Consider the following 16,216-nt stretch of genomic DNA (forward strand, 5'->3'; position numbering starts at 1 on the left):
GATATATAGGTATAATGTACCTAAACAGGTGGGATGCTTTTGAGACATGTACCCCAGAGGGAGAGCAAGAAGCCACTCTGACTTAATATAGTGCTAGGGCAATGGGTCCAGGGTGAAGGCTACAGGTGGCAGGTTTGGATATTTTTGGGATGCAGAACATTGGCACAGTGGTTTCTCTTCTTCAAAGTTCAAAATATTATGATTCTGTTTCCACAAAAAAGGCAAATGTGAACTAAATTCTTCTATAGTCCTACACCCAACCCCCTTAAAAAAATGTGAAATAAAAAAATACTAGTGTGAAACTTGGATAGAAAACTGTACCCTAGACTTTTACAGCGAAAACTACTAAATACTGAGTCACCCTTGGGCAATCCCATAAGTGTTTACCTAAAAAAAGAGCAAAGTCACACATGGAGCAAGCTTCAGCCTTCGTAAGGAAATCCTGGCGCCCCATAATAAAAACAGCTTAGCTATTAACATAGATTTAATCATCATGGGACTGTGAACCCAGCAGCTCCACAATAGGTAAATTATTTAAAGGGGTTGTCTAGGATTAGAAAAACATGGCTGCTTTGTTTCAAAAACAGCGTCGCACCTGTCCACATATTGTGCCTGGTTTTCCAGCCCCACTCCATTGAAGTGAATGGGTCTGAGTGGTAATAATACAACTTGTGGACAGGCTTGACACTGCTGTTGGAAGAAAGCGGCCATGTTTTCCTAATCCCAAACAAAGCCTCATCACTTTCTTACAATATGACCACTTGTGATGTCCGTACCTCCAGCCAGAAGTCTTGGGGGAATCTCTCCTTGTGAACAGTGGGACAATCCTCAAGTGACCCCATCCACATCGTATGGCCCGAGACGGACACAAAATTCTTTTCTGAGGAATAAGAGGAGACCATTACTGACAAGATATCCATGGGTGAGCTCAGATATGCCAGTCTCACTTTATAACAAATAGCCTGAATGCCAGCCAGTGGGCATGCCACTCCGTCTACCATGCACAATAGATCAAGAGTTATCAAACTTTTTCACTACAGGGTCAACTTTTTGTAGGTTTAGGTGATCTGCCAGGGGAGCAATGATGGGTATGTAAGGGGTGTGGACTGAACTGCCATGTTCTTACCTCTGAACACAGCAATTGCGTTATGTGAATAGTGTTGTGGGTCTTATATATATATTGTGTCATGTGATACGCATAATGCATAGTAATGAAGGATGCGATAGAAAAAAAGTATAATATAAGTATTGTTAGTATAGTGTGTTCTGCCCAGCAACAGACAGCAGGGAAAGTGAGAGTTAATAGTTGGGACTAGCTCACAGTGGGACGGGCTAGTGCCAGGGAAAGCAGACTACTTCCTGATAGTTAGTGAGATAGTAGATAGAGTTTGGAGAGTAACAAGTGTGCAGTGCAGCCAAGAGGTGATCGCAGCTAGAAGAGACTGGAGCAAGGAATAGCGAGATCCTAAAGAGAGTTACTGACGAGACTGAGAGACCTTCCAAAAGGAGATATCGGATAAGACACCGAGTCACGAGAAACCCGAGAGCTTGCTAGTGCTGAAGGTAATGGAGCTAAAGAGGACAGAGTGTGGGACTGGCGGGGGTCCCGAGCAGTAGATCCAGGGCGTCCATAGTGATAGAATGCGGAACTGCTGAGCGAGTAGAGAGAAACTCGCTGATCAGGACTGTGGCCAAGAAGCTGGGTTGTGGCAATGTAAAGATGAAACAGATAAGCTGCAGAGCCCTGGCGTAGCCTGCAGAGGAAGGATATAGTGAATGAAAAGGCTTCTTACTATGAAGGTAACATGCTTAAGACTGTGTACCCGCTATCCCTTGTACAAAACCCTCATCAAGTTCAGTAAAGTCTCCATGTTTGAACAGAAGTCGCCTTTATTAATCTGTGAAATTTGTGGTGTAGATTGGCTGGTGTGCTTGGGATCATTGTCCAGTTACATGACCCAGTTTCGGACAAGCTTTAACTTTTAGATAAATGACCTCACAGAATACTTTGGAATACAGAGGGGTTCATGGCCGACTCAATGAATAAAAGGTGCCCGGGTCCAGTGACTGTAAAACAAGCCTAAATCATTACCCCTCCAAAACGGTGATGACCGTTGGTATGAGGCGCTTGTGCTGATATACTGTGATTGATTTTCACCAAACTTGGTGCAGGGCATCATGGCGAAACATCTACACTTTGGTCTTGTCTGTCCAAAAGATATTGTTTTAAAAATCTTGTGATTTGTTCAGATGCAACTTTGCAAACTTTAGCCATGTCCTTTATAGAAAGAAAAGGCTTTCTCCTGGCAATACTTCCAAAATAAGGCATAAACTTGTTCAGTGTTTTCCTAATTTTACTGTCATTAACTGTAGTATGCCAAGTGAGGCATTTAGAGTCCGAGCTGTAGCTCTTGGGTTTTTTACAATATCTCTGAGCATTGCGTTGTCTGACTTTGGGATGAATTTACTGGGACATCCACCATAGCTCCCAACCATCCCGTATTCTGCAAAACTGTCCCGATTTCAGGGCTCAGTCCCGCGTCCCGTCACGGATCAGCTGTTCTCCCGGCTTCTATTTATACTCACCTCTCCGATGTCGCTCGGTAGCTCCTCCTCAGGGGGCGGGGCCGCTCACTGGTCAGTGAATAAATTAAATTATATTACTCACCTATTCTTTCTCCTGTGACCATATCTCGAACTGGGAACTCAGTGTCTCAATGGTAAACATAGGAGGATTTAGTTATCTTGACTCTACAATGCAGTCAATGACTCCAGAAGCAGAGTATACATCTCCATAGAAATACATAGTGTATAGCAATGTATTTTTATGGTGCCTGTATACTGAGAAGAAGAAAATTATTTTTTGATCCTACAAATAAAAGTAGTAAATTTGTGAGCAATTACAAAATGTATTTTTCTTTCTGCGAGTCCCTTGGTCTTGAACCCACAACCTTAAAAAATTACACAGACAGACACTTAACCAGCAGAGACAACAGCTCTAGTGACGTCATTCCTAGAATTCTGTCTACTTGATCTGTACTGCAGGATCTGCTTAGGATAGAAATACACTGATACATAGTACACAGCAGTGTATTTCTATGTATTTTTATTCTGCATGGAGAATAAGAGATTTTTTTCAGCCTATAAAATTGCTAAAAAATAATATAGAAAAACATTTGATAATGAAAAAAATATTGTAATTTTTAATGCGTTTTGTAAAAAATAACGAACATCACAAATCAGCAAATAACACGGGCATATTTGGTGTCCCTTTAATTGTAACGACCCGCACAACACAGCGATCAGATTATTTACGGGGATCGGTAAAGGACGTAAAAAAAAAAATTGCGTGATTGATTTTTTTGCTTTATTAAACCCATAAAAAATGTAATAAAACTGTAATGCTGAGGCCGTGTTCACACGTAGCGTAAATGCTGCGTTTCTTTTATGCGATTTTGGGGAAGATATGAAGCAGAGTTTTTAACTCTTTTTAATAGTACAGAAAAGCTTTGATTCTGCTCTTAAAAATGCAGCAGCGTTTTTTTTTTCTCCATTCTGTTTTTCAGAAGAAGCCTGTAGAGAAAAAGTGTTTCAAAACCGCAGAGTAGTGATGAGCGGGCGTGTATTGTTAACCCTTTCGGCAAGCATGCTCAGGTGTTCGCCGAGTATTTTCGGCGTGTTTGGCATCTATGTTTGAGCCGCCGCGGCTGCATGCATCGCGGCGGCACTAACATAAATGCCGAGCGTGCTTGCTGAAAGGGTTAGCAGCGTCTTCAGATGTTTCTATGTGGAGCCTAAAAGAAAGGCAGATACTTCATTAAGTGCAAAATCAAAGCTTTTCTGTACTATAAAAAGCACCTTAAAAAAGCAGCTTCACATCTGCACCAGAAACACATCAAATAAGGGGGGAGAGATTGTTATTGTGGAGTTTTGGTGCGGACATCTGCAGAAAACAAATAACACAGTATTTCTGCAATGTGTGAACACAGCCTTACAGACACAAAAAAGCCAGGTGTCGTATAGTGAATCTACATAAAGATGAGAAAGTTCTGGCGGCTCCGACTGTGAATGAGGAACAAGAAATAATCTACAGGTCCCAACTAGTGATGAGCAGGAAGCACAGATGACGTCGCGCTGCCCCGGAAGATAAGAGGTTCGCCGCCTCCCTCCAGCCACCAGGTAGAACTGACCTGGACGCTGGACCAGAGACCTGGGAATCCATCCGCTCATCTCTAGTCCTAACTGTCCTGGATACAGCGGACAGTCCTGGATTTGGGTCTACAACCTGCAGCCTTAGCCGTCTGCTGAATTTTCCCCACTACCAGCGCCCCTGTGACAACTCCTCCTGCCAGGAGAGAAAGATAATGATAAATAGGCGTGGGTTGGGATGTGGCCAAAATTTGCCGCGTTGAGCACTGCGTGCAGCATAATTTCTCTCTCTTTCTATTCAACAAAAGTTGGGAGATATGCATCCACTCATGGGAAGATTGTCAACCATCTTGGTTTTTTTCCACTTGTGAATAATAATGGACTCCAAATTGTATGAAAATTGCCTTACAACCCCTCCAGGATTGATGGGCAACAACAATTGCTTCTCTATGATAACTGCTGATGTATTTTTCCTTGGCATTATGTTAACACATGCCTGAATGTTCCAGAGCAGCAAACTGCTAAAATTTCTGAACTTATAGAGGTAGTCACACTGGCCGATGAACAATTAATCATGAGCATTCAATTAGAAACACTTGGCTGGTAGTTTTCTCACGACTGTATACAGTGCTGGCCAAAAGTATTGGCACCCCTGCAATTCTGTCAGATAACACTCAGTTTCTTCCTGAAAATGATTGCAATCACAAATTCTTTGGTATTATTCTCTTCATTTAATTTGTCTTCAATGAAAAAAACACAAAAAGAATTGTCCTAAAACCAAATTGGATATAATTCCACACCAAACCTAAAAAGGGGGTGGACAAAAGTATTGGCACCCTTTGAAAAATCATGTGATGCTTCTCTAATTCGTGTAATTAACAGCACCTGTAACTTACCTGTGGCACCTAACAGGTGTTGGCAATAACTAAATCACACTTGCAGCCAGTTAACATGGATTAAAGTTGACTCAACCTCTGTCCTGTGTCCTTGTGTGTACCACATTGAGCATGGAGAAAAGAAAGAAGACCAAAGAATTGTCTGAGGACTTGAGAAACCAAATTGTGAGGAAGCATGAGCAATCTCAAGGGTACAAGTCCATCTCCAAAGACCTGAATGTTCCTGTGTCTTCCGTGCGCAGTGTCATCAAGAAGTTTAAAGCCCATGGCACTGAGGCTAACCTCCCTAGATGTGGACGGAAAAGAAAAATTGATGAGAGATTTCAACGCAAGATTGTGCGGATGGTGGATAAAGAACCTCGACTAACATCCAAACAAATTCAAGCTGTACTGCAGTCCGAGGGTACGACAGTGTCAACCCGTACTATCCGTCGGCGTCTGAATGAAAAGGGACTGTATGGTAGGATACCCAGGAAGACCCCACTTCTTATCCCGAGACATAAAAAAGCCAGGCTGGAGTTTGCAAAAACTTACCTGAGAAAGCCTAAAACGTTTTGGAAGAATGTTCTCTGGTCAGATGAGACAAAAGTCGAGCTTTTTGGGAAAAAGCATCAACATAGAGTGTACAGGAAAAAAAAAGAGGCATTCAAAGAAAAGAACACGGTCCCTACAGTCAAACATGGCGGAGGTTCCCTGATGTTTTGGGGTTGCTTTGCTGCCTCTGGCACTGGACTGCTTGACCGTGTGCATGGCATTATGAAGTCTGAAGACTACCAACAAATTTTGCAGCATAATGTAGGGCCCAGTGTGAGAAAGCTGGGTCTCCCTCAGAGGTCATGGGTCTTCCAGCAGGACAATGACCCAAAACACACTTCCAAAAGCACTATAAAATGGTTTGAGAGAAAGCACTGGAGACTTCTAAGGTGGCAAGCAATGAGTCCAGACCTGAATCCCATAGAACACCTGTGGAGAGATCTCAAAATGGCAGTTTGGAGAAGGCACCCTTCAAATATCAGGGACCTGGAGCAGTTTGCCAAAGAAGAATGGTCTACAATTCCAGCAGAGCATTGTAAGAAACTCATTGATGGTTACCGGAAGTGGTTGTTCGCAGCTATTTTGGCTAAAGGTTGTGCAACCAAGTATTAGGCTGAGGGTGCCAATACTTTTGTCAGGCCCTTTTTTGGAGTTTTGTGTGAAATGATCAATGATTTGATTTTTGCTTCATTCTCTTTTGTGTTTTTTCCTTGCAAGCAAATTAAATGAAGAGAATAATATCAAAGAATTTGTGATTGCAATCATTTTCAGGAAGAAACTGAGTATTATCTGACAGAATTGCAGGGGTGCCAATACTTTTGGCCAGCACTGTATATGTATAGAGCAGATCTGCACAACATACAGCCCAACAAAGGATTTTATGTGGCCTGTGACATTCTTCCTGAATTCAACTCGATTCGTTTCTTATAGATGCAAATTTACTTGAACGCCAGGGAACAGGGGCAGAGGAGCGCTGGTCAGCTCCCCAATGTAATGTGCAGTGGAGTGATGTGGTGAACATGTTGCGGACCTCATCACACTACTCCTGTCAGCGCAGTGCCACAAAGGCAGCGGAGATGGCGGGGAAGTCGAAAAGTAAGCACTACATGGAGAAGTCGAAGATTAAATGTCATATTATTAGAGGTGGGGGTTATTACTGTGAAGGGTGTGCTATGGAGCAGGAGTGAGAGGTTGGAGCGTGGAGGGACATTATGGAGTGGTGGCAGTATGAGGGGGCAGTATGAAGAGGTAGAGGAACAGTATGGAATTGTGGGTGAGTGGGAGGGCAGTATGGAGTTGTGGGAGCATGGGGGTACAGTATGGAGTCGTGGGTGGACAGTATGAAGTTATGGGAGCATGGGGTGACAGTATTAAGTTGTGGGAGCGTTGGGGACAGTATTAAGTTATGGGAGTGTGTGGGGACAGAATAGAGTTGTAGGATGCAGGGGGAAAGCATGGGATTGTGGGAGCGCGTGGGGGACAGAATAGAGTTGTGGGAGCGTGGTAGCCAGTATGAAGTTTTGGAATGATAGTATGAAGTTGAGGGAGTGTAGGGGACAGTATAGAGTTATGGGGGGACAGTATGAAGTTGTGGGGGTCTGGAAGGACAGTATGGAATTGTGGGAGCGTGGTAGACAGTATGAAGTTTTGGAATGATAGTATAAAGATGTGGGAGTGTAGGGGACAGTATAGAGTTGTGAGAACGTGGTAGATAGTATGAAGTTTTGGAATGATAGTATGAAGTTGAGGGAGTGTAGGGGACAGTATAGAGTTGTGGAGGGACAGTATGGAGTTGTGGGAGCATGGGGAGACAATATGGAGTTGTGGGAGTGTGGAAAAACAGTATGGAGTGTTGGGGGATGGCATGAAGTGATGGGAGCATAACAGGGTAGTATAGAGAATTGGGTGTGGGTGACAGTATGGAGAGGTGGGAGCGTGGGGGGACACTGAAGATAGGGACAACATGGAGGGGTTACAGTGTTGAGGACTATGTTCATAAGGCTCATTATAATGATACTTTTATTTTTAAGGGAGCGGTGTCAGGAAATGCAGCAAAAGACTAGAGAAAAGAGAAGTCTGTAGAGATAAGCTCTGGCCATGAAATCTCATCATAGCGTATTTACTGCATGGAGATAAAAGGGAAGGGAACGATTTCAATCACAGAACATGTCACCTTCAGTATACGGTACCTGGATGTTACTGAATATTTGTGATACTGCCTGCATGTCATCACTACTGTGGTTCCTGTACGATCCGCAGTCTGATGATAACTGTTAACAACAACTTCCTGTATCTCCTTACCTTGTTAAAGACATACTGGAAGTTGTAGGTTCATGGTATACAATTATACAAATGTATAAGAGCCTGACCTAACATTGCAATTGATCTCTGTACTAAGTTTGTTGATGTATTCATGTACTGATGGTAGTTCTTGGTGCTATATACCTGGACTGACGATGGTTCTGGTGCTGCATTCCTTTACTGAGGATGGTCCTGGTGCTGCATTCAGGTACTGACAGTGGTTCTGGTGATGTGTTCCTCTACTGACAGTGGTTCTGGTGCTGTATTCATGTACCGATGGTGGTTCTGGTGCTGCATTCATGTACTGATGGTTGTTCTGGTGCTGCATTCATGTACAGAAAGTCATTGTGATGTTGCACTCATGTACCGATGGTGGTTCTGGTGCTGCATTCATGTACTGATGGTTGTTCTGGTGCTGCATTCATGTACAGAAAGTCATTGTGATGTTGCACTCATGTACTGATGGTGGTTCAGGTGCTCAATCATGTACTGATGTGCTACATGGCTATATCACAACTCAAAAATCTTCAGTTTGGGAGCTTTGAGATTATAAGAAGGATTTGGAGAGTTTTTGCACCATTTCTGCTCTAAAAACTCAGAGAAAGTTACGGTGCATTGACGTTGATTTTTTTGCAGCAGAAACTCTACAAATCGGTTCTGGTGATGTATTCATGTACCTAAGGTGATTTTGATGATGTATTCTTGGAAGTATCCCTTTAAAAAAAATTACGGCCCTCAGGATTGATTTAGTGTGACATTGTGGCCCTCGGACCAAAACGTTGTGCACCCTTGGTATAGAGGTTATTACTTGAGGTCATGTTTATTGAGGAAGGTTTTTTTTTATTGGCGCTGTAGGTTTAGTAGGTCTATATACTGAAGGGCTTAGTCTGGGGTCATATTTATTCAAGAAGTGGTTAGAGGGTCTGTTCTGTAGTCATATTGAGATTTTTTTTAGGGGGCCTGGTGTATGGTTTGTATTAGTTTAAAGGGTATAGTGTGTGATGTGTATTAGTTCAGAGTTTTGATGTGTATTAGTTCAGGGGGTCTGGTGTGCGATGTTGATTAGTTCAGGGGGTCTGATGTGTCGGGTGTATTAGTTTAGGGGGTCTGGTGTGCAATGTTTAATAGTTAAGGGTGTCTAGTGTGTGATGTTTTAATTTAGGGGGACTGGTTGTGTGGGATGTATTCATTTAGGTGGTCTAGTGAGTGGGATGTATTAATTTATGGGGTTTAGTGTGTGGGATGTATTAGTTTAGGGGGTCTGGTGTGTGGGATGTATTAATTTAGGGGCTCTGGTGTGTGGGATGCATTCATTTAGGTGATCTGGTGTGTGCTGTGTATTAGATTAGGGGGTTGGGTGTATGGTTTGTATTACTGTACGGGGGCTGGTATGTATTAGTTTAGGGGGTCTGGTGTGTATTAGTTTAGGGGGTCTAATAGTTTACTTCCTCCTCTGTGACTGTGCAGCCCTTTTCATCTGCCCTACTCTATAAAGTGACAGTCCCATTACATAAATCCAACTTTCTTACCTTGAAAATCATAGATCCGGACATTTTGCAGACTGTCGTGTACGAAATAGATGGAGGCCAGTGCCTGCCAAAAAAGAAAACAGAAAAAAATGGCCAATATGGTAATAGGGAAGGTAGGGGTTAATAAAGTCAGCATCCATGGGTTCCTAGCAGTCTTTGCAATGGACAAGTGCATAGGTGAACTCACCAACCCCCAACCGGCCCTAGGGGGCACCCTGGACCCTCCCACCCTCACGGCTCCACTCGGCTGATTAATTGGGAGCTGGCGATCAATAAGAGGCAGAAAATTAAAACTATTTTTAAGAGATTAAGTCGTTTAACAGCTGTCTAGAGCGATGTCAGAGAGGGATACCACAGAGACATAGAGGGGAGGGCGAGCTGGCGGAGGAGGAGGTGGGGGAGAAGGACCTGAGCAAGCACGCAGAATGCGAATTTAAGGAAGGGAAGTAGACGTGATGCCAGCCCATCCAATCTGCCCTATTCTTACCATCTATAGGACTTCATACACATGTAGCATTGGTTTCTTTAAACGACCCTGCAGCAAATGTGCATGAAGCTCGTAAGTTTACCTGCAGTCCTATGAAAAAATCATATAGTGTGACATATAATGACAGACTCGTGAAAGTCATGAAGTCTAAGCTCCGATAAACAGTGTATGGCAGGTACCACGGATGCCACGTCCTGGGGCACCTGGGCCCGTGGTAAGAGATGGCCTAGACTGACAGGTGTGTAGATAGGAGGAGCCCCTCGCTCGGCAGAGAAGGGTTAACAGACTGGTGCTCTCGGAGGGGGGGGCGAGATACACAGACATGTTCATAAATCAGAGTCTTGCACGAGAGAGTCGCAAAAATATAGAGTACCAAATAATTGCCTATCAAAAGAGCGTTAATAACCGGGAGTGAGAAGAAAGAGACAGCGCTGCCTGGGGAGAGAAAGGGAGCAGACTGGTGATGGAGAGACTGGTGACTGCGGAGACAATGAGAGCAGTCTAGAAAGGGAGAGACAGCTGACTGGAAAGAGAGAGAAGTCTAGAAGGGAGAGACAGCTGACTGGAAAGAGAGAGAGCAGTCTAGAATGGGAGAGACAGCTGACTGGAAAGAGAGCAGTCTGGAAAGAGAGACAACTGACTGGAAAGAGAGAGCAGTCTAGAAAGGGAGAGACAGTTGAATGGAAAGAGCGCAGTCTAGAAAGGGAGAGAGAGCTAACTGGAAATAGCACAGTCTAGAAAGGGAGAGACAACTGACTGGAAAGAGAGCAGTCTAGAAAGGGAGAGACAACTGACTGAAAAGAGAGCAGTCTACAAAGGGAAAGACAGCTGACTGGAAAGAGAGCAGTCTAGAATGGGAGAGACAGCTAACTGGAAAGAGAGAGCAGTCTAGAATGGGAGACAGATGACTACAAAAAGAGAGCTGTCTAGAAAAGGAGAGACAGCTGACTGGAAAGAGAGAGCAGTCTAGAAAGGGAGAGATAGCTGACTGGAAATAGCGCAGTCTATAAAGGGATAGACAGCTGACTGGAAAGAGAGAGCAGTCTAGAAAGGGAGAGACAGTTGACTAGAAAGAGAGCAGTTTAGAAAGGGAGAGATAGGTGACTGGAAAGAGAGCAGTCTAGAAAGGGATAGACAGCTGACTGGAAAGAGAGCAGTCTAGAAAGGGAGAGACAGCTGACTGCGAAGAGAGAGAGCAGTCTAGAAAGGGAGAGACTGCTGACTGCGAAGAGAGAGAGCAGTCAAGAAAAGAAGAGACTGACTACAAGCAATGTGATCAGTCTAAAATAGAAGAGACGACTGTCTAGAAAGAGAGTGAGAGCAGTCTAGAATAGAAGAGTCGACTGTCTGGAAAGAAAGAGAGCAGTAGAGAATAGAAGAAACAGGACACTGGAAAAAGAGTGAGAGCAGTCTGCTCTAGATGAGACAGCTGAGTTGAAATAGTGAGAGCAGTTTAGAATAGAAGAGACAGCTGAGTGAAAAGAGAATAAGAGCATTCTAGAATGGAAGAGATCTGAATGGAGAAAGAGTGAGAGCAGACTACCAGAGAACAGAAAGTTGTGAAGTGAATGAAAGCAGTCTAATGTAGAAAAGGCAGCTGACTGCAAAAAGACTAGGAGCAGTCAACTATAGAAGAGACAGCTGAAAGTAGAGAGAATGAGAGCTGTCTAAAAACAACTAAATAGCATAAGTTTGCTTGCACCTTACTTTAGAAGAGACAGCTGATTCTGCGTGGGATTAAAGCACTCTAATGTATGCAACTATACTGGATGTTTTTCTGTAAGCTAAGTTATGGCATAATATATATATATATACACACACTCAGGCGAAGTAATGCCAGGAGCCTTACTGTCTAGTGCATAAGCTCATCAATGTCTTACTTCCATCTTCTGACAAATAAGAGCTGAAGAAGGCGAGAGCTCCCCACTATACCGTATGTAAAGTATACAGGTATATACCCACCCTGCATCACGTTAGTGAATATGGGGTGCTGAGGTGTACTCCCAGGTCCAGCAGAAGACAGCCCACGTGAAGATGAATTAGAGACAATCCCGAACAGCTAGCCCTTTAAATCTTAGGGGTCTAAAGGGATAAATTTTATTCTTAAGGAGACAGCCATGTTGGCACAGAGAGACTTTTTTTTTCTCAAGACAGTCAAAGACTGCAAGCTTTCTAGTGAAAACAGTTTCAGGACAAGAAATGTTCTTTAGGGACTTTTTTACGTGCTTTTTGTTTCCTGAAGAGTTTTTGAAGGGTTTTGGTACTCTTATTTTTGAAGCAGATTTTGCAGCCTTCTGATTGGACAGTGCCTAGTTTGGAGCACATTCCATAAGGATCCGCTACAAAGAAGTGACAAGCACTTTATTTTTTCGCACCAGGCATTTTTCAATACTCAAAGTGGGAAAAACACAGAGAACACTTAGTACAAACAGCAAAGTGGTTTTACATTAGAAATGACTATAAAGCATTTTTTTAGCATCTTTTGGAGCAGTCACCCTCTGTATGCATGTACCCTCATAGGTCATGCAATGCTCCCTGGGAATCAAAAATTCAAAATTGACCATTTAAAAGGATGTTTCACTTATTTTTTTTAAAAGTACTTCCTCCAATTGCTGCTGTTTCACCGATTCTGGAACAGTTTTTATCTTCTTTCTGTGCCCCTCCATTCCAAAATAATGCACGTTGGTGATAAGGCTGGAAATTTTCCACTCAACCAAATGGGCGTACACCTCAGAACTTCTGTCATAGAGGAGAAAAAGGAGAAGTTTTCCGGTATATGCCAAGTTGGCTGAAGGGAGAATTTGCACCATTATTACAGGGGGCATAATTTAGGAACAAAGGGGACCAGCACCTCCCAACAAAATAAAGCAAGTATGAACAGGTGCAAGCTGCTATGACTGCATGATAAACAAACAAAAGCATACAGCAGCACTCTGTAAGATGTATGCAAACATTGAATATATGAAATGTTGACAGCATTACCGCTATATAAAAAAATATACTTATAAAATGAAGGTACTTAGCGCCAAATTGTTCAATTCATGAGAGCCCACCAGCACCGACAAGGCCAAAATTCTCAGGAGGGACCCTAACCTAATATTTATCAGACATGCCTCTCCCGGGTTAAAAGACTACAAATTTAAGGGGCAGGTAAGATCCAGCACCAATCAAAAAAACAGCCTTTGTGGGCTAAGTACCTTCATTTTATAAGTATATTCTATATAGCAGTAATACAGTCCACATTTCATATATTCACTGTTTGCATACATCTCAGTACTTACAGAGTGCTGCTGTATGCTTTTGTTTGGAACGGATGAGCACAGAAAAAAAATAAATAAAAACTGTTCCAGCATCTGTGAAACAGTGACAATTGGAGGACGTTAAATTTTTTTTAAAAATCTAGTTAAAGGTTCTCTTTAAAGATTTAAGATACGAATAATAAACCAGCAAAAGAAAATGTGCTGGACTCAAGTAATCACATTTAGGGTTCTCTCACACTGGCGTATAAATTGGACGAGTGCAATGCGATAAAAAAAAGGGATCACCGTCAGACCAATGTTACTCAATGAGGCAGCGCAGATCTGCGTATTTTTTCTCAGCTGTATTTGGCATGAGAAAAAAAATTGCAGCATGCTGAGATTTCACTTCGAAATACGATAGGAGTGTGAAAGAACTCAGATGCCATATGGACCATCGGTACGGCATCCAATCTTTACGGATACAATACAATGCTGTAGCATAGGAAACTGTAAATGGTCCTGTAAATGATTAATAGCTGCTGAGTAAAAAAAAGGATTGTATACGGATGACAAGTGAGAAAAAAACCGTTCCAATTTTCTGGATAAGAATGGGACCGATTTTTTATACGCAGTGTGAGCGAACCCATAAAATATAAAAAAAAAATGCATATAGCTTTTATTAAACATTTTAAAAAAGAGCTATAAAATGCCAAAATACTCGGTGCAAAAAACAAAAAGTAGACCGTGAGCCAGCAAAGTATCGAGTGGAATATGGATACAGAGTTGAGGATTCTCCACAAGAAAATGTAGAAGTGAAGGAGTAGAAAATTAGGTACTGTGGTAGCAAAGGTACGACAAGGTAAATACGAAAAATAACGTCGTAATAGACAGATAGATACCCTGAAAAAGAGGAGACTAATTCCAATAATGCCGTAATATCAAAGTGTGGAAGTGCCTTACTCTCCACACCCGACGCGTGTTTCGCAACAGCTTCATCTGGGGTGGAAGCCAAACCAGAGTCCCTGTTTGTATACAGCTCTCTCAGGGTTCTTTAAACAGCTGTCTGTAAATGGTGCTGCTGATCTGTTCTGTATGTACAGTGATATCAGCAACGAATACAATAAAATTAATAGTGGTCGTATATATGTTCTCTACAGATAGGGGGTGACTGTTATAATGTTTTGGTGGGTCCAAGGAACACCGGTCACTTTCATACAGCCCATGTGTTCAGCATGAAGTCCCATCTCACATGTACCATACATACCTGGAAAGGCTCTAAGAGCGCACTATAATTACCAGAATTATCAGTGTATGTATAACCATATACGTCACATGTTTTATAACTGCGAATTCCTAGCAATCCACACCATAAACACGGCCCTATGTGTCCATATCTCGCACACAGTGTTTACACACGCACCTCGTACTCCGCACACCTCTTTTTATTTCCCTCCCTTACAGTATTTATCACGTCGCTGACACGATCAATACTTTTAATCTAGAGCTAAATTTATTAACTATGGAAGACAGGAGGGGAGATAAATGTGACCCCTGCCTCTCGCTCTCAGATACCACAACTTCACTAACTTAAAGGGGTCACTAAGTTTCTATGACAGGTCATTATCTGCCATAGCTTCCTCCTTGGTACGAGAGGGATACAGAGTTTTTTTTTAATGTTTCTACGAGTTTTCCAGAAATACACAGATATAGTTTAAATCACCTAATATAGTCCTTGTCACAATTTAATCCAAGAGTGCTTATCCTGTTTACCCCGGGTTGGGGCATACTTGTTGACAAGACATAAGCAAACTACCATGTCCACTACCACCTACAGACATGGTCCCCGAGATTAAGGATTTCCAGAATATCCAAATTATCGGCGGTTGGATCATTCAAAGAAGTTGTACACACATCATGTTTTGCGCTACTCTTAAAGTTCCTACTTTTAGGCACATAAAAGATCAGAATTTAATCTAAGGGGTAACGTGTTTCTTTGTGATGAGTGCATAATTGGCGTAAGGAGACTTATAGGCCATGCAGTGCTCCAGTGGGAATTTGAATATGCAAGTAGCCTTTTCAGAGAGGAAGAAGACACAAACTCTAGTGCCACCTATTGAATGTAGCAACCCTAAGAGTCAATTTATTATTAGAATTTAATGTCCTTCAGCTCAATCTCGAGCGATGGCGACCTGATGGACAAACACTCTGTAGGTAGATCGATCTTGTGTAAGCCTAAATAGGTCCACCAGGGTCTTCTCCACCGTTATCTTGACAGTATCAAGCCATCGGGTTGCTGGTCTTCCTCTTCGCCTTGTTCCTTAGATTCTTCCAACCATGATGTCCTTCTCCAGTGATTGCTCTCTTCGTATGATGCGTGTAAGTTAGGCAAGTTGTAGCTTCGAGTGACATGTCTGGATGATTTGTTTGTTCTTCTTGCCATCCATGGTATTAATAACATCGTTCTCCAGCACCACATTTCGAAGGCGTTGATTTTTCTTCTGTCTTGTTTCTTTATCGTCCAGGTTTCGCATCCGTATGTTACTATAGAAAAGATCAAACTATGTACGAGCCATGTCTTCGTCGGCAATGAAATGTCCCTCGATTTGAAGACCTTGTCCAGTGACTTCATTGTTGATTTGCCCATAGCTATTCTCCTATTGACTTTAACAAGCCTTGTCACGTGACTTAAGATAAGAAGCCAAACCAGAAACTCAATTTGCAGATATCTGTTTCGTGTGTTTGCTTCTCATCAGTGCAAAGGAGAAGAACTGTTTTGTTGGGTGAGAGGCCTCTGACAGGGGGCCTAATGGGTAAAGTTTCTCCTTGTTGAGAGTGCAAAATTGGCAAAGTGAGACTTATAGTCCATACAATGATCCCCTGGGAATTTGAAAGTGGACATTGCTACTTTCCATAGACGGTACTAGAGTTTGCCTCCTCTTTCACACGGAAGAAGCTTGCATATTCCGAATTCAGTCTAAATTTTTATTTAAAGAAGCACTCCAACTAAACATTTTATTGCCTAAACCTCTGTGAATGTATAAGTAGAGTAGTGCAGTGTTGCGGGACTATTTTAGAGCTCTG

The 16,216-nt window shown here is 42.5% G+C and overlaps 1 protein-coding gene across 5 annotated transcripts in view; it reads right to left on the reverse strand.

The window, feature by feature from the left end:
* The window catches only part of LOC141166861 (inositol polyphosphate-5-phosphatase A-like), a 95,559-nt gene that overhangs the window by 16,018 nt on the left and 63,325 nt on the right, over positions 1–16,216 (reverse strand). For all 5 annotated transcript variants that reach the window (XM_073654007.1, XM_073654010.1, XM_073654009.1 and 2 more), the window contains 2 exons: positions 9,410–9,473; positions 777–880 (listed from right to left, as the gene is read on the reverse strand). In XM_073654007.1, coding sequence (XP_073510108.1) covers positions 777–880; positions 9,410–9,473 — 168 coding nt within the window. The remainder of the gene's footprint in view (positions 1–776; positions 881–9,409; positions 9,474–16,216) is intronic.

Source organism: Phyllobates terribilis, unplaced genomic scaffold (genome assembly GCF_046119375.1).
Source record: "Phyllobates terribilis strain yellow unplaced genomic scaffold, ASM4611937v1 Scaffold_11__3_contigs__length_659146591, whole genome shotgun sequence".
In the NCBI taxonomy this organism is placed as follows: domain Eukaryota; kingdom Metazoa; phylum Chordata; class Amphibia; order Anura; family Dendrobatidae; genus Phyllobates; species Phyllobates terribilis.